The sequence below is a fragment of the Ovis aries genome, chromosome 9 (genome assembly GCF_016772045.2).
Source record: "Ovis aries strain OAR_USU_Benz2616 breed Rambouillet chromosome 9, ARS-UI_Ramb_v3.0, whole genome shotgun sequence".
In the NCBI taxonomy this organism is placed as follows: domain Eukaryota; kingdom Metazoa; phylum Chordata; class Mammalia; order Artiodactyla; family Bovidae; genus Ovis; species Ovis aries.
Genome location: NC_056062.1, coordinates 44,212,969 through 44,234,902, shown reverse-complemented (window position 1 = coordinate 44,234,902; position 21,934 = coordinate 44,212,969). Strand labels below are relative to the sequence as shown.

The window sequence follows — 21,934 nt, the reverse complement described above, 5'->3', positions numbered from 1 at the left end:
TATTGAAATAAAAAAATAAAATAAGCAACATTACTATTGACCTTATAAAAATAAAACAGATTGTAAGGGAATACTATGAACAACTATATGCCAACACATTAGATTATCTCGACAAAATGGGTAAATTTCTAGAAAGACACAAACTATCAAAACTGTTGCAAGAAAAAAATTTTAAATATGAATTAACCAATGACAAGGAAGATTAAATTAGTAATCAGGAAATTATCCATAAAGAAAAGATGAGGGTAAACTGGATTCCTGGTGAATTCTACCTCACTGAAAAAATTAACAATGCTTCACACAACACTCTCTCCAAAGTAGTAGAAAAGGGAAGAGCACATCCAACTAATTCTATTAGGCCAGTATCATCCTAATACCAAAATCAGACAGATTTCAAAAGAAAACAAAAACCAAAGACCAGTATCACTCATAAATACACAGACAAAAGTCCTCAACAAAAAATTAATCAACTGAAAGGTCCAGCAAGATGAAAAGGACTGTACTTCCTAACCATGTGAGATTTACCACAGGAACGCAAATTGGTTTAATATGTCTGAATCCAATAAATATATCCCCACCATACTATCAGAATGAAGAATAAAAACCACAGGATATCTCAATAAACACAGAAAAAGCATTTCACAAAATTCAATTTCCAACTCAGTAATACGTTGAAAGAACATACCAAATACCCCTTCCTGAATCATAAAGAATACAAGGGGACTTCCTCAAGTTAATAAAAGCAATATGAAAAATTTGCAACAAACATCATACTTAATGGTTAAAGACTGAATGCCTTCCACCTAACAGCAAAATAGAATGAAAATGCTCACTCTCATAATATCTATTCAACATTGCACTGGATGCTCTAGTCAGGGCAATTTAACAAGAAAAAAAGCATTAGATGGAAAGGAATTAACATCTATTAACTGATGACATATTATATATACAGAAAAATGCTAAGAAACTCACCAAAAACTGTTAGTAATGATAAAAAGAGTTCAGCAAAATTGCAGGATAAAAGAATTAATATACAAATTTCAACTGTATTTCTATAAACCAGTAATAAATAACATGAAAATGAAATTAAGAAGAGAATATTCATAACACCATCAAAAAGTGTTAAATATTTTAGAATAAATTAAACAACAGCTAGTCTAAAAACCACAAGATACTGTTGAAAGAAATTTTTAAATCTCAAATAAATTAAAAGACATCCATGCTCACACACTGGAGACTTAATGTAGTTACAATGTATGGCTAAATTACAAAGACATAGAAAATCTGAATAAACCTATAACTAATAAGGAGATTGACTCCCTGATCAAAAATCTCCTAAGAGAGTAAAGCCCAGAATCTGATGGTTCTGACAGTGAATTCAACCAAACACTTAAAGAGCACCAGTCCTTCAATTTTTCCAAAAACTTCAAGAGGAGGAAACACATACTGATTCATTCTAGGAGGCCAGCATTACCCTGATATCAAAACAAGACAAAAACATTACACAAAAAGAAAACTACAGACAAATATCCCTTATGACCACAGATGCAAAAATCCTCAATAAAATATTAGGAAGCCAAACTCAGCAGAACATTAAAAGGATTAAATGCCATTGCCAAATGGGATTTACTCCTGGGATACAAGGATGGTTCAACATATAAAAACTAATCAATATAAGAGATAATATTAACAGAATGACAGGGGAAAAAAAAACACAAAAACCTCCATTGATAAGGAAAAAGCATTTAACAAAATTCAACAAACTTTCATGATAAAAACACACAACAAGCTAGAAGTAGAAGGAAACCATCTAAATACAATAAATGTCACATATATAAAATCCAAAGTGAACCTAAGATTCAACGAAGACTAAAAGCTCATCCTCTAAGATCAGGAACAAGGCAAAGGTGCCTGCTTTCACAATTTCGACAAAATACAGTACTGGAACAATTAGGAAAGAAAAAAAACATTTTTAAGGCAGGTAAATTGGAAAGAAAGGTAAAATTATGTTTGCAGACATGATATTATATTCAGAAAAGCCTAATGATTACACACACACAGAGTTCAGTTCAGTCACTCAATCGTGCCAGATTCTTTGCGACCCCCACGGACTGCAGCGCACCAGGGCTCCCTGTCCATCACCAATTCCCTGAGTTTACTCAAACTCATGTACACTGAATCAGTGATGCCATCCAACCATCTCACCCTCTGTCATCCCCTTCTCCTGCTTTCAATCTTTCCCAGCATCACGGTCTTTTCAAATGAGTCAATTCTTTGCATCTGGTGGCCAAAGTATTGGAGTTTCAGCTTCAGCATCAGTCCCTCCAATGAATATTTGGGACTGATCTCCTTTAGGATGGACTGGTTGGATCTCCTTGCAGTCCAAGGGACTCTCAAGAGTCTTCTCTAACAACACAGTTCAGAAGCATCAATTCTTCTGTGCTCAGCTTTCTTTATAGTCCAACTCTCACATCCATACAGGACTACTGGAGAAACCACAGCTTTGACTAGATGGACCTTTGTTGGCAAAGTAATGTCCCTGTATTTTAATATGCTATCTAGGTTGGTCATAACTTTTCTTCCAAGGGGCAAGCGTCTTTTAATTTCATGGCTGCAGTCATCATCTGCAGTGATATTGGAATCCAAGAAAATAAAAGTCTCTCACTGTTTCCATTATTTCCCCATCTATTTGCCATGAAGTGATGGGACCAGATGCCATGATCTTCATTTTCTGAATATTGAGCTTTAAGCCAACTTTTTCACTCTCCTCTTTCACTTTCATCAAGTGGCTCTTTAGTTCTTCTTTGCTTTCTGCCATAAGGGTGGTGTCATCTGCATAGCTGAGGTTGTTGATATTTCTCCTGGCAATCTTGATTCCAGCTTGTGCTTCACCCAGCCCAGCATTTCTCATGATGGACTCTGCATATAAGTTAAATAAGCACAGTGACAATATACAGCCTTGATGTACTCCTTTCCCTATTTGGAACCAGTCTATTGTTCCATGTCCAGTTCTAACTGTTGCTTCTTGACCTGCATATAGATTTCTCAAGAGGCAGGTCAGGTGGTCCAGTATTCCTATCTCTTTCAGAATTTTCCAGTTTGTTGTGATCCACACACATGCAAACTGTTAGTAAAATGAATTCAGCGAAGTAGCAGAATACAAAGTCAACACAAAAAATCGGTTTCATGTCTATACACAAACAATAAGCAATCTGAAAAAGAAATTACAATAACAATTCTATTTATAATAGCATTAAAAAACACAACTTAGGATTTAACTTGACCAAAGCAGTAAAAGACTTATACAATGAAAATTACCAAACACTGCTGAAAGAAATTAAAGAGGTCATAAATAAATGGAAACACATCCTTTATCCATGGATTGGGAAACTTACTATTGTTAAGATGTCAAAACTACCCAAAATGATTTACAGATTCAACATAAGCCTTAGAAAAAATCCTAATGACCTTTTTTTGCCAAATTAGAAAAACTCTTCCCCAAATTTATATGGTATCTCAAGGGACTCCAAATAGCTAAATAAATTTTGAAACCAAACCAGCTAGAGGATTCCCATTTCTTGATTTCCAAACATAGTACAAAGCTACAGTAGTCAAAATAGCACAGGACTGGCACACAGACAGATACAACAATTGAACAGAACAGAAAATTGAGAAATAAATTCACACATATAAAGTCAAATGATTCTTGACAAGGGCACCAAGATCATACAATGGGGAATGGACAGTCTTTTCAATAAATGGTGCTGCAAAAATGATACCCACATGCAAAGAATGAAACTGGACCCTTACTTAACACTGTATACAAAAGGTAACTCAAAATCATAATCCTCAACATAAAACCCAGAACTGCAAAGCTCTTAGAAGAAAATGCAGGGCAAAAGGTTCACAACTCTGGATTTGGCAATGATTTTCTTAGATATGACACCAAACACAGGCAAGAAATGAAAAAACAGACAAACTGGACTTCACAAAAATTAAAACGGTGTATGAATCTATAGCATTGCTATATACGAACAGAGTAAAAAAATAATACCCAGAATGACAGAAAATATTTGCAAATTATATATCTGATAAGGGATTAATATCCAGAGTATACAAAGACTCTTAAAAACATAACAACAAATAAATAAAGTATCTGATTCAAAAATGAGCAAATAACTTGAAAAGACATTCTCCAAAGACAAACAAATGGCCAAAAAGCAGATGAAAAGATGCTCAACATCGATAATCACAGAGAAATGTAAATCAAAGGCACAATGAGATCCACATCACCCCCATTAAGATGGCAACTAACAAAACAAAAACAAAAACTAGTAACTGTTGGTGAGGATGTGTAAATGTCAGAACCTTGTGCATAGCTGTTGGGGATATACAATGGGGTAGCTTCTGTAGAGAACACTACAGTGGTTTTTCAAAATATTAAAAACAGATTGACCATATGATCCAGCAACTTCACTTCTGAGTATATGCCTAAGAGAACTGAAAGCAGAGTCTCAACCACAGAGCTGTACACCCATATTCACAGCAGCCTATTCACAATACTTAAACTGCATAAGCAACCCAAGCACTCATCACTGGATGAGTAGATAAGCAAAATGTGGTAAATACATAAAATACAATCAAATGTTATTCAGTTTTATAAAGGAAGAAAATTTTCTGGGAACTAAGATCCCATAAGCCACGTACGTGGCAAAAAAGTAAGGAAATTTTGACTTATGTCACAATATGGATAAACCTTGAGAACATTATGATTAAGTAATAAAAGCCACACACACAAATCTTGTATGATTTCATTTTTATGAGGTACCTAAACTAGCCAAAATCATAGGAAAAGTAGAATATGTTTGCCAGGAACATAGGGGAGAGGAAATAGGGAGATATCGTTTAATAAGTATAGAGTTTCAGTTTTACAAGATGAAAAATTCTGGAAACAGATGATGGTGATGGTTACTCAACAGTATGAATGTACTTAACATCACTGAACTATATACTACAAATGCTTTCAAATGATGTTATGTGTATGTTACCATAATTTAAAAAATGAAAAAAATATTAAGATGGTAATACTAAACAGTACTAAATGCAGTACTTGGATGCAATCTCAAAAACGACAGAATGCTCTCTGTTTGTTTCCAAGGCAAACCATTCAATATCACAGTAATTCAAGTCTATGCCTCGACCAGTAATGCTAAGAAGCTGTAGTTGAACACTTCTATGAAGATATACAAGACCTTCTAGAACTACACCCAAAAAAGATATCCGTTTCATTATAGGGGACTGGAATGCAGAAGTAGAAAGTCAAGAAACACCTGGAATAACAGGCAAATTTTGCCTTGGAGTACAGAATGAAGCAGGGCAAAGGCTAATAGAGTTCTGCCAAGAGAATGCACTGGTTATAACAAACACCCTCTTCCAACAACATGAGAGAAGAGGACATGGACACATGGACATCACCAGATGGTCAACACCAAAATCAGACTGATTATATTCTTTGCAGCCAAAGATGGAAAAGCTCTATACACTCAGCAAAAACAAGACCAGGAGCTGACTATGGCTGAGATCATGAACTCCTTATTGCCAAATTCAGACTTAAATTCAAGAAAGTAGGGAAAACCACTAAACCATTCACGTATGACTAAAATTAAATCCCTTACAATTATACAGTGGAAGTGAGAAAAACATTCAAGGGATTAGATCTGATGGAGGGAGTACCTGATGAACTATGGACGAAGGTTCGTGACACTGTACAGGAGGCAGGGATCAAGACCATCCCCATGGAAAAGAAATGCAAAACAGCAAAATGGCTGTCTGAGGAGGCCTTACAAATAGCTGTGAAAAGAAGAGAAGCCAAAAGCAAAGGAGAAAAGGAAAGATATACTCGTTTGAATGCAGAGTTCCAAAGAATAGCAAGGAGAGGTAAGAAAGCCTTCCTCAGTGATCAGTGCAAAGAAATAGAGGAAAACAATACAATGGGAAAGACTAGAGATCTCTTCAAGAAATCAGAGATACCAAGGGAACATTTTATGCAAAGATGGGCTCATTAAAGGACAAAAAGGGTATGGACTGAACAGAAGCAGAAGATATTAAGAAGAAGTGACAAGAATACACAGAAGAACTGTACAAAAAAGATCTTCATGACCCAGATAATCACAATGCTGTTGTCACTCACCTAGAGCCAGGCATCCTGGAACGTGAAGTCAAGTGGGCCTTAGGAAGCATCACTATGAATAAAGCTTGTGGAGGTGATGGAATTCCAGTTGAGCTATTTCAAATCCTGAAAGATGATGCTGTGAAAGTGCTACACTTTCACAAATATGCCAGCAAATTTGGAAAACTCAGCAGTGGCCACAGGACTGGAAAAGGTCAGTTTTCATTTCAATCCCAAAGAAAGGCAATGCCAAAGAATGCTCAAACTATCACACAATTGCACACATCTCACAAGCTAGTAAAGTAATGCTCAAAATTCTCCAAGCCAGACTTCAACAGTATGTAAACTCTGAACTTCCAGATGTTCAAGCTGGCTTTAGAAACAGCAGAGGAACCAAAGATCAAATTGCCAACATCCACTGGATCATCCAAAAAGCAAGAGAATTCCAGAAAAACATCTACTTCTGCTTTATTAACTATGCCAAAGCCTTTAACTGTGTGGATCACCACAAACTAGAAAATTCTGAAAGAGATGGGAATACGAGACCACCTGACCTGCCTCTTGAGAAATCTGTAGGCAGGTCAGAAAGCAACAGTTAGAACTGCACATGGTACAGTAGACTGGTTCCAAATAGGGAAAGGAGTACGTCAAGGCTGTATATTGTCACTGTGCTGATTTAACTTATATGCAGAGTCCATCATGAGAAACGCTGGGCTGGAAGCACACCTGGAATCAAGATTGCCAGGAGAAATATCAACAACCTCAGGTATGCAGATGACACCACCCTTATGGCAGAAAGTAAAGAAGAACTAAAGAGCCACTTGATGAAAGTGAAAGAGGAGAGTGAAAAAGTTGGCTTAAAGCTCAACATTCAGAAAATGAAGATCATGGCATCTGGTCCCATCACTTCATGGCAAATAGATGGGGAAATAATGGAAACAGTGAGAGACTTTATTTTCTTGGATTCCAATATCACTGCAGATGATGACTGCAGCCATGAAATTAAAAGACGCTTGCCCCTTGGAAGAAAAGTTATGACCAACCTAGACAGCATATTCAAAAGCAGACACATTACTTTGCTAACAAAGGTCCATCTAGTCAAAGCTGTGGTTTCTCCAGTAGTCCTGCATGGATGTGAGAGTTGGAATATAAGGAAAGCTGAGCACAGAAGAATTGATGCTTCTGAACTGTCGTGTTGGAGAAGACTCTTGAGAGTCCCTTGGACTGCAAGGAGATCCAACCAGTCCATCTTGAATATTCGTTGGAGGGACTGATGCTGAAGCTGAAACTCCAATACTTTGGCCACCAGATGCAAAGAATTGACACATTTGAAAAGACCGTGATGCTGGGAAAGATAGATGGCGGGAGGAGAAGGGAATGACAAAGGATGAGATGGTTAGATGGCATCACTGACTCAATGGACATGAGTTTGAGTAAACTCTGGGAATTGGTGATGGACAGGGAGGCCTGGCGTGCTGCAGTCCATGGGGTCTCAAAGAGTTGGACACGATTGAGTGACTGAACACCAAATAGATTTATAGATCTTATATACTCTCCAACAAAATCTCAAACTGAGCAGCTCATCCCAAGTAAGATTCACATGGAAATACAAAGGATCTAGAATAGTCAAAAAAGAATCTTGGAAAAAAGCAAATTTGAAGAACTCATATTTCTCTATTTCCCAACTTCCACGGAGCTACAATTATCAAGTGACACCAACACAAGGACAGACACACAGAACAATGGAAGAGAATAATCCCAGAAAGAGACTCATACAAACATGCCCAACTGTTTTTGATAAAGGTATAAAACCCATTCCCAGGAAAAAGGATCTTGTCAACCAATGGTCCTGGGAACTACTGCACACTCACATGGCAGGGAATGGGTACTCTGACCTAAATCTAACACCTTACCCAAAAAATAACTCAAAATGGATTACGAAGTTAAATGTAAAACTACAAAAACTTTCAGGAAAACAAAGAACTAAAGAGTTCGTTTATTTTTCAAAAACAAAACAGTAGAAAATCTTTTGGATCCAGGCTTAGGAAACAAATACCTAGATACTTGATACTGAAAGCATGATCCACAGAAAAAAGCTGATATATTGGACTTATTTAAAATTTACAAGTACCCTACTAAAAGGATGAAAAGACAAACTTTAGACGGAGAGAAAATATTTGCAAACCGCATATCTGACAAAGAACTAATATTTAGGATATATGAAGAACTCTTAAAAACTCAGTATTAAAAAAAAAAAATACTCCAATTGGAAAATGTGCAAAAGACATCAACAGAAAGTAAAAAAGTGGAAAGTGGAAGTCTGAGTCGCTCAGTTATGTTGAACTCTTTGCAACGCCATGGACTGTAGCTCACCAGGCTCCTCTGTCCATGGGATTCTCCAGGCAAGAATACTAGAGTGCGTTGTCATTCCCTTCTCCAGGGGATCTTCCCAACCCAGGGATTGAAGCTGGGTCTCTTATGTTGCAGGCAGATTCTTTACCATCTGAGCCGTATCAATAGATGTTTCACCAAAGATTTACAGATGGTAAATAAACACATGAAAAGACGTTCAACATTATCATTATTAGGAAACTACATTAAAACCCCAATCACTATATATACACCTATCAGAATGGCCTAAACACAAGTCACATGCCAAATATTGAGGAAGATATGAAGAAACAGGTTTTTGTTTGTTTGTTTAAAAGAAACAGGTTTTTAATACATTGCTGATACAAAGGAAAATAGTACAGTCTCTCTGAAAACTGTCTGGCAGTTTCTTACAAAAGTAGGCTGTAACTACCATACAACCCAACAATAACAAACACTCCTAGGCAATATCCTAAAGAAATACTGTGTTTACCAAAAAAAAAACCTGTACAAGAATGTCTACAGCAGCTCTACTCGTAACTTCAGTTCAGTTGCTCAGTCGTGTCCTACTCTCTGCGACCTCATGATTTGCAGTACGCCAGGCCTCCCTGTCCATCACCAACTCCCGGAGTTCACTCAGACTCACGTCCATTGAGTCCGTGATGCCATCCAGCTATCTTATCCTCTGTCATCCCCTTCTTCTGCCCCCAATCCCTCCTAGCATCAGAGTCTTTTCCAATGAGTCAACTCTTCACATGAGGTGGCCAAAGTATTGGAGTTTTAGCCTTAGCATCAGTCCTTCCAAAGAACACCCAGGACTGATCTCCTTTAGAATGGACTGGTTGGATCTCCTTGCAGTCCAAGGGACTCTCAAGAGTCTTCTCCAACACCACAGTTCAAAACCATCAATTCATAATAACTTAGATGATCTTTAATAAGTGAATGGTTAAACTGTGGTACATTCCCCACCATTGAATGCTACTAACAATTAAAACAAATGAACTATTTACACATGCAAAAACCTGGATGAATCTCCAGACAGTTATGCTAACTCTAAAAAGTCAACCCCTAAAGGTTACATATTTTAAAAATCCACTTATAAAACATGCTTGAAGTATTACAGAAATAGAAAATAGATCAGTTACTGCCAGTGGCTAAGGAGAGAATTGAGGTAGGCCAGAACTATGTCTGGCTTTAAGAGGGCATCGTCAGGAATCCCTGCAATGATGGGAGTGTATCTTCACTGTATTCAGTGTTATATATCCGAGTGATACTGAACACAGTTTTGCAAAATATTAGCAACTGAATATTGAAAATGCTGAAAGAAACTAAAAGGTACACAGGATGTCTCTATACTGCTTCTTATAATTTCACCATAGGAATCTATGTTTATCTCTAAATAAAAACGTCTTTTTTTTAAAAAGATGCTCTAGTGTGTTCTGTATATACTTTTGTGGTTGTATTTGTACATAAAATGGGTTCTTGAATACATATTTAGATATATCTACCTCTGGATGAATGAGATTTTAGGTGATTTCAATTTTTTATACATTTGTTTGTACTCTTTTTTTATCAATAAGACACACAAATGACTTTTCTAATAACAGAAAGAGAGGTTATTCTTAATTTTTTTAATGTGCTTTCTAAGAAATATGAAACACTGACTTAAAAGCACTACACATAACGTTGTTGTTATTCAATCACTAAGTTGTGTCAGACTCTTTGCAACCCCATGAACTACAGCATGCCAGGCTTCCCTGTCTTTCACTACCTCTCACAGTTTCTTCAAATTCATCTCCATTGAGTGGGTGATGCCATTCAACCATTTCATCCTGTGTGGTCCCCTGCCCTCAATCTTTTCCAGCATTGTGCACTGGTTATATAATAACTATAAATTAAAATAAGTTATATCTGTTCTGAACAAAAAAGAGTGCACTGAATAATACAGGTTCAATGGAAGACAAATTAATCTTGAAACAAAGTATTTTAACTACTTACACAATAGGCTGTACTGGCTGGTGGGTGACGATAGGCTGTGCTGGGTGGTGGGAGACAGGAGCTGCAACATAAGCAGCAGGAGCAGGCTGTACTCCCATCATCCCTGAACCATCTAAAAAGAAAACACACACATTTGTGTCAAGAGTACTCACTTAATAACACTTTATCCCTAAAGAAAAAGTCACATACCGAAAATGCTACCTAAGGAAAAAAAACATATTTCCTTCTGAGTTAAGAGTTAGCAAAGAATAATGCGAGAAAACATGAAATAGTTATTTCTTAAATCTAGATAAAAAGGAAATAACTACAAATTATAACTGAGTTTTAAAGTAGAGCATTTACTAAATCAATAAATATATAATATTGGAATTAAGTAAAGTTGTGCTTTTTCTCACTGATATATTTTTGCTTGCACAGAAACCAATTTTCCTGACTGAACTGCTGTACAGTAATGTTTACCCCACAGATAACTTACAATAAGCAAGACCAGGATCCAAAGTATTCCTGGCCCCATAGAAATAGTACACATCATCGTAAGGAGTTCGGTAGTTCGCAGCCAAAGGGGGCAGCATGGGAGGTGGAGGCAGAGGTGCAACTCTGTACCAACAGAAAATTGGGAAATTCTTCTCATATTTCATTGCAACTTAAAAAAAAAAATCAAGATAGTATTCCTTTATAAAAATCGTACTGAAAATCTAATTGTTACTTTAGGAAAAGTCATTATCTTGCTTCTATCTCTTATCAAAAATTATAATTCAAAAAGCAAAAAATATAAAATGTCAGAATTTAAGGGACCACAGTTAGTCAATGAGTATCTTATTTGTCACCATCTGCCAGTACTGAACAAATATGATCTCTGTCCCTCAGAAATAATACAGAAATAAAACAGCCATTATAGCAGAGTATAGCAAATAAAGCGGTTTTCCAGGTGGCACTAATAGTAAAAACAAAAAAACCTGCCTGCCAATGCAGAAGACATAATGGGACACAAGTCCAATCCCTGGGTTGGGAAGGTCCCCTGGAGGAAGGCCTGGGAACCGACTCCAGTATTCCTGCCTGGAGAATCTCATGGACAGAGAAGTCTGGTGGACTACAGTCCATGGGGTTGCAAAGATTTAGACATGATTGAAGCAATTTAGCACAGCACAGAGCAGATGAAGCAATACAAGGAGACATGGGGTGTCAAAAGAATAGGAACATTTAGATTATATGGAGTAGGAACATTTAGATCACATAGAGAAGGGGAGGAAGTATAAGGATGCTTTCCAAGAAAGGCAATGCTTCAACCACGCTGCCAGAGTGAATCACAGAGGAGGAGGATACAAGAAGAAAAGGCAGAGGTACAGAATGGCGTTACAAGTGGTTCCATGTGACTGAGAGAAAGGTGTACTTTTTTTTTAAACTCTAAAAATATATTGTTCTTTCAAAGGAATTAAACTATACTGTGAAAAAAGAAACTACTTAAATATCAATCAGTAAATTTTTGACTTAATTTTCAGCACTTCATAAAGTTAAAACTTCTGAAAATGTCTACATCAGTACTTCATTAATGATTAAGCAGTATCTCTGTATTTCCACCAAGGCAATATTTTCCATTTGTTAAAAGGTAAAAAGCAGATTCATTTAGATGAACAGAAAGAGAAAGGAGGCATCCTAGAATGTCTTCACATTTGAGTGTGTATCTTAGGTTCTCCTTTGTATACTTCAAATAATTCTGAAGCGCTGAGAAGGCATTAAAGTTCTCTTCAGTCATGAATATTCTTCACATTTACTAAGATTTATGTGTCTAATCTTACTATCCTCACTTTGTAGATACATCAACAAAACAGCTGAAAAATTACTATAAAAGAAAACTTTCAGTATCATTAAAGCTTAAATTTTTAGAGATTTATACAAGATTTACTCCTCATAACAATCCTCTAACTGTAGATTTAAAAACACATATACACACTCACACACATATATGTATGTTACTATTCTACTTTTACAAGTGAGAATACTGAAGTTCAATAAAAGCATAGTTTGCCCAAACTCCAGCCAGTGAAGCAACCATTTTAATCCCTAAATCAACACTGATATCATCACACCATGCTCTATAATTTCAATCTCATCTAGCCTTTTGAGTTGGGAAGCCATCAGATGAAACAAACTAAACATCTGATAAATACAGTAAACATGGTCAGACAATTTGTTAGCAGTAAATAAAAGATGATACCAAGTCTTACTGAAGGAATGTATAGCCCAGAAAGTATCGATGTTAAAAAGGAAAAACATCTGATTAATTGCAATCCGTCAATTAATACATTAGTAGTGAACAAAAAATAAGCAAAAATCCTGAAAGAAGAAAGTATAGACCAGAAAATACCAATATTAACAAGATTTTCTTTATGTTTAGTCCAATATAGTATGATGCCTTTTACCTGTGACATCAAATCTTTACCCTAATACCTAAATTACAGGTTTTATAATCTCAACACTTTATTTCAGATACTTGAGTTGCATAGCCTGTAAGTAATCACAGAGAAAGAGTTGAAGAAAACAAACTAAAGTAATATATATAAAACAATCACATTAGAAACTTTTTCTGCATTAACTGAAGGAAGTATTCAATGTTTGCCAAGTGGAAATTACAAAATTGAAAATGTCCAGGTTTATATGTTAAAAGATATTAAAAACAGACATTTCAAAATGTGACCTAAAACTAAATACTAAATGTATTTAGTTATACATTTTAAAAATACTGAAGCATCTTTAAACAATAAAAGAATAAGAATTTCCCTTGTTTTTTAACAGAGCAAAGATCAACAATAAAAACACATTTCAACAGAAATTATTTGACAAAATCCATTAATTGTATGAAAATCTCTGAAGGATATCATCATCTGCTTCAGCAACTACTTCTAAATATAAAATATAATAATACCTTACCTAATTCCCAAACACAAAACATTTTAAACAAGCACCTGGGAGGCACCATGTCACCAAGAGTGCTGCTGAGGCCACTGTGCACATCTTCATTCTGAGATGGGATGGAGTAAACTGATGGGATGGGTGGGACAGATGGGGCAGACAGAGGAGGGAGAGGTGTCTGGAAAGCTACTCTGGGTCTCTCAGGTGGTATCGTCTCTTCAAAGTGTCTTGGTGCCACACTAAACTGCTTCAGTCTATCAGGCTAAAATAAAGAGGAAAATCTGTGTGTCACATGTAATCATAAAATTTAAAGGTGGAAGAGATCTCAAAAGACCCTCTATCCCAGACTGCCAGCAAGCACTTAAGTTAGACAGAGAGCAGAGACAGAAAAATTTGGGGATTTCCCAGGTGGCTCAGTGGTAAAGAATCTGCCTGCCAATGCAGGAGACCTGGGTTTGATCCTAGGGTTTAGAAGATCCCCTGGAGGAAATGGCAACCCACTCCAGTATTCTTGCCTGGAGAATCCCATGGACAGAGGAGCCTGGAGGGCTACAGTCCATAGGGTCACAAAGAGTAAGACATGACTGAGCACACACAACAGGATTTTACAGCTATAAGAGATTTTTAAGATACAATTCTTATTTTATAAAATGAGTAACTGAGTCTCTATGAAAGTACATAAATCACCTAAAGTTTCACCATTAATAAATAAGCAAAGACTAGAGCCAGATATTAATTCTAAATATAAAACTCTATTATACTACAACACTATGCTGCTTTACTACTCTCAATTGTCATCAAAGTATTCTAACATTAAAGTTTCTCTAGAGCAGAGTGAGCAAACGTTTTCTGTGAAGAGCCAGTTAGTAAATACATCAGACTTTGCAAGCCATGAGATCTCTTCGTAACTTCTAAAGTAGACCAGAACAGTATATAAGCAAATTAGCAAGGAAAGTGTGATGCAATAAAACTTGACAAAAACAGACAGCAAATCGATTTGGCCACAGGTTATAGTTTGCTAACCTCTGCTCCAGAACATCATTTAAGTGCCCTTTTCTAAGATTTGCACATCAAAAATAAACCCAAAAGTGATGGTCTAAATAACTATTACATGTAACATTTTTATTTATTCTCATAAAATAAACTTGACACTCTAAAAGTTGTTTAAATATAAATAAGAAGATCCATCAAACACAAAGGTAACTATAAATGTGAGGTTTAACATGCCATCACATTACATTAAAAAGTTCAAGATTCTAAAAGGAAATCCTTGACTGTCAAAACTACTTGGAAGGTATTTATTGACAGAGGAAAATATATTCAGTTTTGGAATTTATTCTTTTTTCCTAGCACTCTTAATTTCTCAAGAATGATTTCTCAGATTAATCTTAAAGTTTTACTCTATGAGAAGTCAAAAATCACACTCAAGAGTGATACTGGTGCAGTATCAAAGTTTTTAAAATGAAGAATCCACAGGTTATATTTAGCATAAGAAAAAGTAAGACAAAAGTTGCCCACAACAGAATTATTTTCAGTTGCTATATTCTTTTTAAGAATAAACTTTTTAATGTAATTTTTAAAGAAATTAAAGTTTCTTAGAGATGAAACAAAAATTTGCCCTAGCAAATAAATTCTACACATCCAACTAAAATAAAAAAGTAGCTTTTGAGAAGAGTAATAAATTATTACCTTCTCCTTACTCAACTGCAATGATGTGTATAATTCATTCCAATTATGAAAATTAAAAAATTAAAGTAATATAAGGTTATTACCTCTAGACTGACATTAAGTAAAAATTACTAAAATGCTTAAAGACTAGAAATTAAAGATTTCAGTTTCTCTGGATACCCCTCTTGCCGGGAGCCAGCGTGGGGAATCCCGCCCATGGCAAAGGTCATGAGGAAGAGGCCTGATGGGCAAAGGCGAGATCAGGCCTCGAGGAGACCCCTTCTCGAGCATCTCCCCCAAAACCAGAATCTGTCTGTCTTACTGTTTTGTGTCTTTCACCAACTCCTCTGACATTAACAGTGGGCTATCCCCGACCACCTTTCTCTGCAAAAATCAACTTAGGGCTCTAGCTAATAAGTCTCCTGGACATGAGAGGAATATTTCAATTCAAACCCCCTCTGTTAGCATTCTAGCTTGCTTGGCAGGTTTATCCAGACTCTTACAGCTACGCATGTGATTATTTATAGCCTCCCAACTGTGAGAGGCACGAGAAGCCTAAAACACAGAGCCTTTCAAAGAGTTAAAAGCTATTAGAGTAGTGCTGGTGTAGGATTTCATTATTGGGCCAATGCTTGTTGCTAAGTTCCCATATCTCTTACCCACTGTGCACCTGGGAGTGCATTAGTTAACATAGTTGGAATGTAAGAAAAACAAGTGTGGCCTTGAAATTAACCACATCAGACTTTTGAGCTAAGTGGTTCTTTCTTTGTTGTAACTCACTGCACCTTTGCTCCCTGAGAAATGTAACTCTGTTCAACATTTTCTGAGGCTGACATTCAGGTTCCCCTGGATCCTGCGGGGGCTGGACCCCGGCACCCTCTAATACAACAAACATTATCAAAATACAATGAAGATTAACATTCATTGTATATTAAACTAAAATATTGCACAAAAATAAAGTGAAAGGACTAATTTATAAGAAACTTTAAAAATACATATATGAAAAGGGAAACATTATCTTAGAGAAGTAAACAAGAGTTAGAACTACTGAATTTAGTTTATTACTGTTAAACTTGTCTACTCTTACATTTTCTCCAATATGCTCTGTCTCTACCTGCCACTACATCTGAGCCTTATTTGAATGAAAGATTAAACATTAAAAGATGGCAAGAACTCTTACCGATTTCTCAGGGTCTTGAGCTCCAGAAGCTGCAACCCTGAGATCCAAATCTTTTTCTCTAAACAAAATTAAAGTTTTATATATTTCAAGGTTATAATAAACAGTATCAAAATCATAATCATTAGTGAAACAAACTTACAAAGTCCATGCAATGACATCTCCAAAAATAAATAGTAAATAATTTCTTTAATTAACAATAAAACCTTAAATAATTCTGAAAACTAAATTTTCTGATTTGGTGGTAAGTAAACAAGCATTCACATGCAAACTGACTTGGAATAAATATCTCTAAACCAGTGCCTGGGATACTTCAAAGTCTAAGCAATTTATACAGAATAAAGAAGTAAAGCAAAGTCTTAGTAAAACAAATAAAAACTTCTTTTAGGGTACATGTATATCTTCAGTTCACAAAAGAGAGGATTAAAAATTAAAAATTAACATGATACTCTCCAGTAAGAGTATTCAAGAAAAATGATCTTAAATATGTCTAATACCAGACAAGAGATACTCGCTTCCTCTAAGAAAAAGGCAAAACTAAAAGGTGACAGGTCTCGAATTCTCTACAACCATAATATCTATCCCTAATTTTAAACTGAAATTATTATTTCAGAGATCTTTCTACATGAATGATTACAAACTCTGAAAGTTGTATACAATATAAATATCTGTGGATCTCTCATGATTATTTTTATATGGTATGTACATATATGTGTGCTTACCATTTCATTGTTAAAAGACAAAACACTTTTTACTTGCTACTATATATGGGATAACACAGTGGGCATGTAGATAACATTAAATGCACCCCTAAAATTGAAGAATTAATGAGAGTATGTACAAGCCTTATAGAATGAACACACAGTCTCTTTTGTTACCTGTGATGAAGAAAATGATCACCCTCAAAGTATCTGTTTTATTACCCTGGCTGATTTACAGTATGGAGACTGAAATAGAATGATTTATAAACACAGAACTGTATTAGGAAAAATATTCCCTTATTTTACCATGTAACAGTTACTACCATGTCATTTTAAACAAACATATTTAAATTCAAAACATCTTTGTTAAACGCAAACCTTTCATTACCGTCTCTTGTTCCTCTGTTGTTCAGCCATTTGTTCCAGTAGTTCTTGTCTATATTTCTCTTTCCTTCTCTGAATAAGTTCTCGATCTTCACCCCCTAGAAAATGGTAAAAAAAAAAAAAAAATATGCAGTCAACTCTGCAGTAATACACGTAACTGCAAAGTCAATATTTTAATTTCCATTGTAATTATATCAGAGTATAATTATTACATATGCAGCATATGTAGATGGTAAAATCACATGTATCCTTACCTATTCAATTTTAGTTTTATAATTTATGAATAACTACTATGTGTCAAACACAAGGCACATTAATCCTTCCCCAAATTCTACATCAGTCAAAAACCTTCTTAAATAAAAGAATAATTTCTATTCCCACTTTCCAAAAATCAGGATACTATCTCCATTAGTATTTCCCACAAGCCCCTTAAATTTAACAAGTGTGTTCAAACGGACATCACAAAAGCAACTGTCCCTTTGTTTTCTGTTAGCGACCTAATCATAGAGCCTCAAAACGTCACTATAATCTTGCTATCTCATCCTTTCTTATTTATGTGAGGCCCCTCTTCTCTACTGTAATGGCCATCAACCTTGGACAGGAACTCTACATTTTACCTGAATTGTAGCAATAACCTTTTAACTTGTCTCCACAACTTCTTCCCTCCCTATTCTAATACATCAAGCACACTTACGTACGATTAACTGTCCTAAAATGTAATATTAATCATGATGACACCCTGCTCAAAAAATTTCAATGGTTATTTCAATTCTACAGAAAAAAAATATGTGAACCTTTTACTCTGGTATCACTTACATGAAAATCCAGTCATGCAAAATCTGGAAAACTATACAAATCACAGGATATCAAAAATGCAACTGAACCAGAAACTTCTCTACTACCTTCATTATTAGTTTCCTTTTGTCCATTAAGCACAGATGTCAGCAACACTGAAGCTCCCATAAGGTAATATAAATCATAGTAAGGTTAATAATAATAGTTTACAATCAAAGTTGATATGTCCATTCTGCTTCTGATCATGATGGAATTAACAAGCACAAAACTCAGCCTCCTTCCATTAAAAAAAAAAAAAATTTAACGTGGGAAACAGTTAAATTGAGCAAATAAAGGTCAAAATTAGGAAAGTTAAAGTGGCTAGAAGTTTGAGCCAAAGATTCAAAAAGAAGTGTAAAAAGGCTCTGGAAATCTGTAAAGGGGTTCCTCTGAATTTTACTGTGAACTAGTCAGTGTATGCAGAGTGAAATTCCATTAGGCTGGGCAAAAAATTACGGAGAACCCATAAATTGAATTCACAGGCCTCCTCCAATGAAGTGGGGAGAAATTTAAGCTCCAGCCAGCTAGACTGGAGTTCTTGGTGATCCTTTAAGAGTATTCAGGGAAGAGGAGCAAGCAGGAAGGCTGGGCAATCTTTCTCGAGGGAAGTTTGCTCTAGATATTCCAGCTGAGGTTAAAATAAGGCCTCAGAGAGACTGGTCCGTAGGTAACAGAAAAACATGAATGTGGCAGACAAAGTTCTCAGACATATCTACATTCTTTCTCTGCCTTCTGGTGCGAACTTCCTGTACAAACCTTCCCAAGTGTGGCAGGACCAATGACTTGCTTCCAGCCAATGAATGTGGCAAAGGTGAAAGGAATCTGCAGATGTATTTAATTAAGCCACCAAATCAATTTTGAACTAATTAAAAGGGAGATGATCTTGGGTGGGTCTGACATAAGCAGATAAAAGTTCTCATTGAGTTCAGAGATTCTCCTTGGTGGCATGATATAATGAGCAGTCTTGGTGGAAAAGTCCATGTGGCAAGAAATAGCAGACGGCCTCCAGGAACTGAGGACAGTGTCTAGCAGATGCACAGTAAGAAGCCAGGGCCCTTAGTAATGCAGCCACAAAAAAACATGAATTGAGCCAAAAATCTGAATGTGCTTCTTTCCCTATAAGGCCCCAGATGAAAAACAGCCTGGCTGACACCTTATGAGATCCTAAGCAGAGGACCCAAATTAATGTCGTACAACTCAGATGTGTGACATTTTGAGCCACTAAATCTTGCTAATCTGTAATGCAACAATAGAAAAGCAACACAGTGACCCATAACCATTAAAAGTTTATCAGTTGAAAAAAAAAATCACAGAAACAGAGATGATGGAACAATGAATAAAGATGTTAAAACAGCTACCAAAACTATGCCCAATATTTAAGTGAAAATAGTAATAAGGATAAAATGAAACTATTACAAAGAACCAAACAGGGACTCCTGCTTAGAAAGTAGAAAGCCACAAGAGAACATTGTTCATACACTACAATAGGAAAAAGCTCATCTACAAAATCGTAACTTTTAAAAAGCCCATCAGAGAGCTGAGGTTATAAGCAACCAGGTAAACTGAATGTCAAACGGTATAAAAACCAACTCATAGAAAGATGGGACAAGACAAGTGTTTTACCTTTACCAGAGTATGGAGAAACGGGCAGCAGCCTTAACAGTAAGGAATCTGCCTACAATGCAGGACACTTGGGTTTGTTCCCTGAGTCAGGAAACTCCCCTGGAGAAAGTTAACGGCAACCCACACCAGTATTCCTGCCTGGAGAATTCCATGGACAGAGAAGCCTGGCAGGCTACAGTCCACAAGGTAGCAAAGAGTCAGAAATGACAGAATGAGTAATACTTTCACTTTAAAAGTAGGTAAAAAGAAAACTGAAATGGTAATGAATTCTTAAAGGTTTGTGTGGGATTGGAGTAGCAGTGTAGCTTCTCTGAAAGCCCCAGACACAAGGGGAATCTGCACTCACTTGCTGCCTTCACCTGACACTCATGAGAGGCTGGAGATGGGGCAACCCAAGACACTTGGAAGACAGCATTCCGAGGCAAAACCAACCAACCAACCATTGCCCACCGCCCACCTTCCAGACTCTTCTCTCATATACAGAAATCTATTGGTTGAAGGACAGAAAACCCTGGACCCAGAGTTCTGCCCTCATACAAAGCAAAAGTCTGCTACTGCTAGGGGAGGAGCAGGAAATGCTTCCAGAGAAGACTCTCCACAAACACAAAGCAGAGTTCGGCTACCACTCTGGGGAGAAGCAGAACACTAAGAAAGACTCATTGCTGAGAACCAAATGCACAGGGCCAGCCTTGCATCGAGGAACAAGCTACAGCAAACCACTGCTGAGCAAGGAAAAGTGGCGAGAGAGAGCCTGTCTGTCAGGGGCATGGAGGAAACTGTGGAAGGTGCAGAAAACGCTGCGAAAATCCCTCCAGGCCCTACACTAAGAACAAGGTAGTCAGGAATTGAACATTTCTCTCTAAACAAGTCATTAAAGATGTATAAGACATGAACATCACTATCAGCCAAATGGCTTGACATTTATAAACTATTACACTCCACAACCACACAATGCACATTCTTTCAAGTACACATTTAACATTCACCAAGACAGACCAAATTCTGAGCCACTGTTTAAAATTTTACTTTAAAAATTCAATTTTGAAATAATTGAAATTAAAAAATTATTTTCCCCACAAGGGAATTAAACAAGCAGTCAATGACAAAAAGACAGCAGGAAAATCCCCAAATAATGGAAATTTAAAAACATACTTTTGAATGATCCATGATTCCATTATAAACCCCACAACATATTATTTTTGCTGTCAGCAGTCAACTGTCCTAATTCTTTAAAGAAAGCAAAAGGCTCCAAACAAGATTCTTGGGGAAAAATTACAGGAAGACAAATTCGAGCTCAAGAGAAATGAGAATACTGCAACTATCAGAGTCACCTCAAGTTGGAATGTATTGCCTCAGGGGAGAGTTAGTTCCCTAAGGGGACACACAAATATAGCTGGGGAAAAAAGATCCAACTATGCGGTAAATCACTGAATTAAATGAGCTTAACAGTGTATTCCAAGCAACAGAGTCTACTATCAAATATCAATCTATAATTCCTGGATTGAATTAATGATAAATTCATACATCCATTTACTGATAAAATTGTCAGTGGATTTCCAACACAGAAAAGTATTTCTCCAATTTTTACCATGTTTAACAAAAAAAGAATCCTAAGAAGGAAGCCATTATCTGACTTATTGATAGGTTAAATTGGTCAATTCCCATTTAAAGACATTAGAATAAAACTCTGGGTACTATGCCATTTTTCTCATAATAGCCATTTCAAGGAAACAAAAGTGAGAATATCACACAAATATATATCTCTAAGCCAAAATTTGCTGGGAATTTTTGAAGGCAGGATTGCTAGGAAAAATTGAAGGCAGGAGGAGAAGGGGACGACAGAGGATGAGATGGTTGGATGGCATCACCGACTTGATAAATACGAGTATGAGCAGGCTCTGGGGGTTGGTGATGGACAGGGAAGCCTGGTGTGTTGCAGTCCATGGGGTCGCAGAGTCAGACACGACTGAACGACTGAACTGAAGCCAAAATTTAAATTACTGATTGATTTTAGGTTGAATGAATATAAACTGCATTCTTATACTCCAATTTCTTCATATACTTCACTGAAATAGAATCCCAGGCAATTTTTCTAACATA

The 21,934-nt window shown here is 36.3% G+C and overlaps 1 protein-coding gene across 42 annotated transcripts in view; it reads right to left on the bottom strand.

Annotated features, from left to right (window-relative positions):
* CSPP1 (centrosome and spindle pole associated protein 1) overlaps nucleotides 1-21,934 on the bottom strand; it is a 113,797-nt gene that overhangs the window by 45,139 nt on the left and 46,724 nt on the right. For 34 of the 42 annotated variants that reach the window (XM_060393731.1, XM_060393742.1, XM_060393751.1 and 31 more), the window contains 5 exons: nucleotides 17,382-17,475; nucleotides 16,296-16,353; nucleotides 13,501-13,709; nucleotides 11,013-11,134; nucleotides 10,538-10,649 (listed from right to left, as the gene is read on the bottom strand). In XM_060393731.1, coding sequence (XP_060249714.1) covers nucleotides 10,538-10,649; nucleotides 11,013-11,134; nucleotides 13,501-13,709; nucleotides 16,296-16,353; nucleotides 17,382-17,475 — 595 coding nt within the window. The remainder of the gene's footprint in view (nucleotides 1-10,537; nucleotides 10,650-11,012; nucleotides 11,135-13,500; nucleotides 13,710-16,295; nucleotides 16,354-17,381; nucleotides 17,476-21,934) is intronic. The other 8 variants (XM_060393758.1, XM_060393756.1, XM_027973007.2 and 5 more) reach the window with 1 other exon arrangement.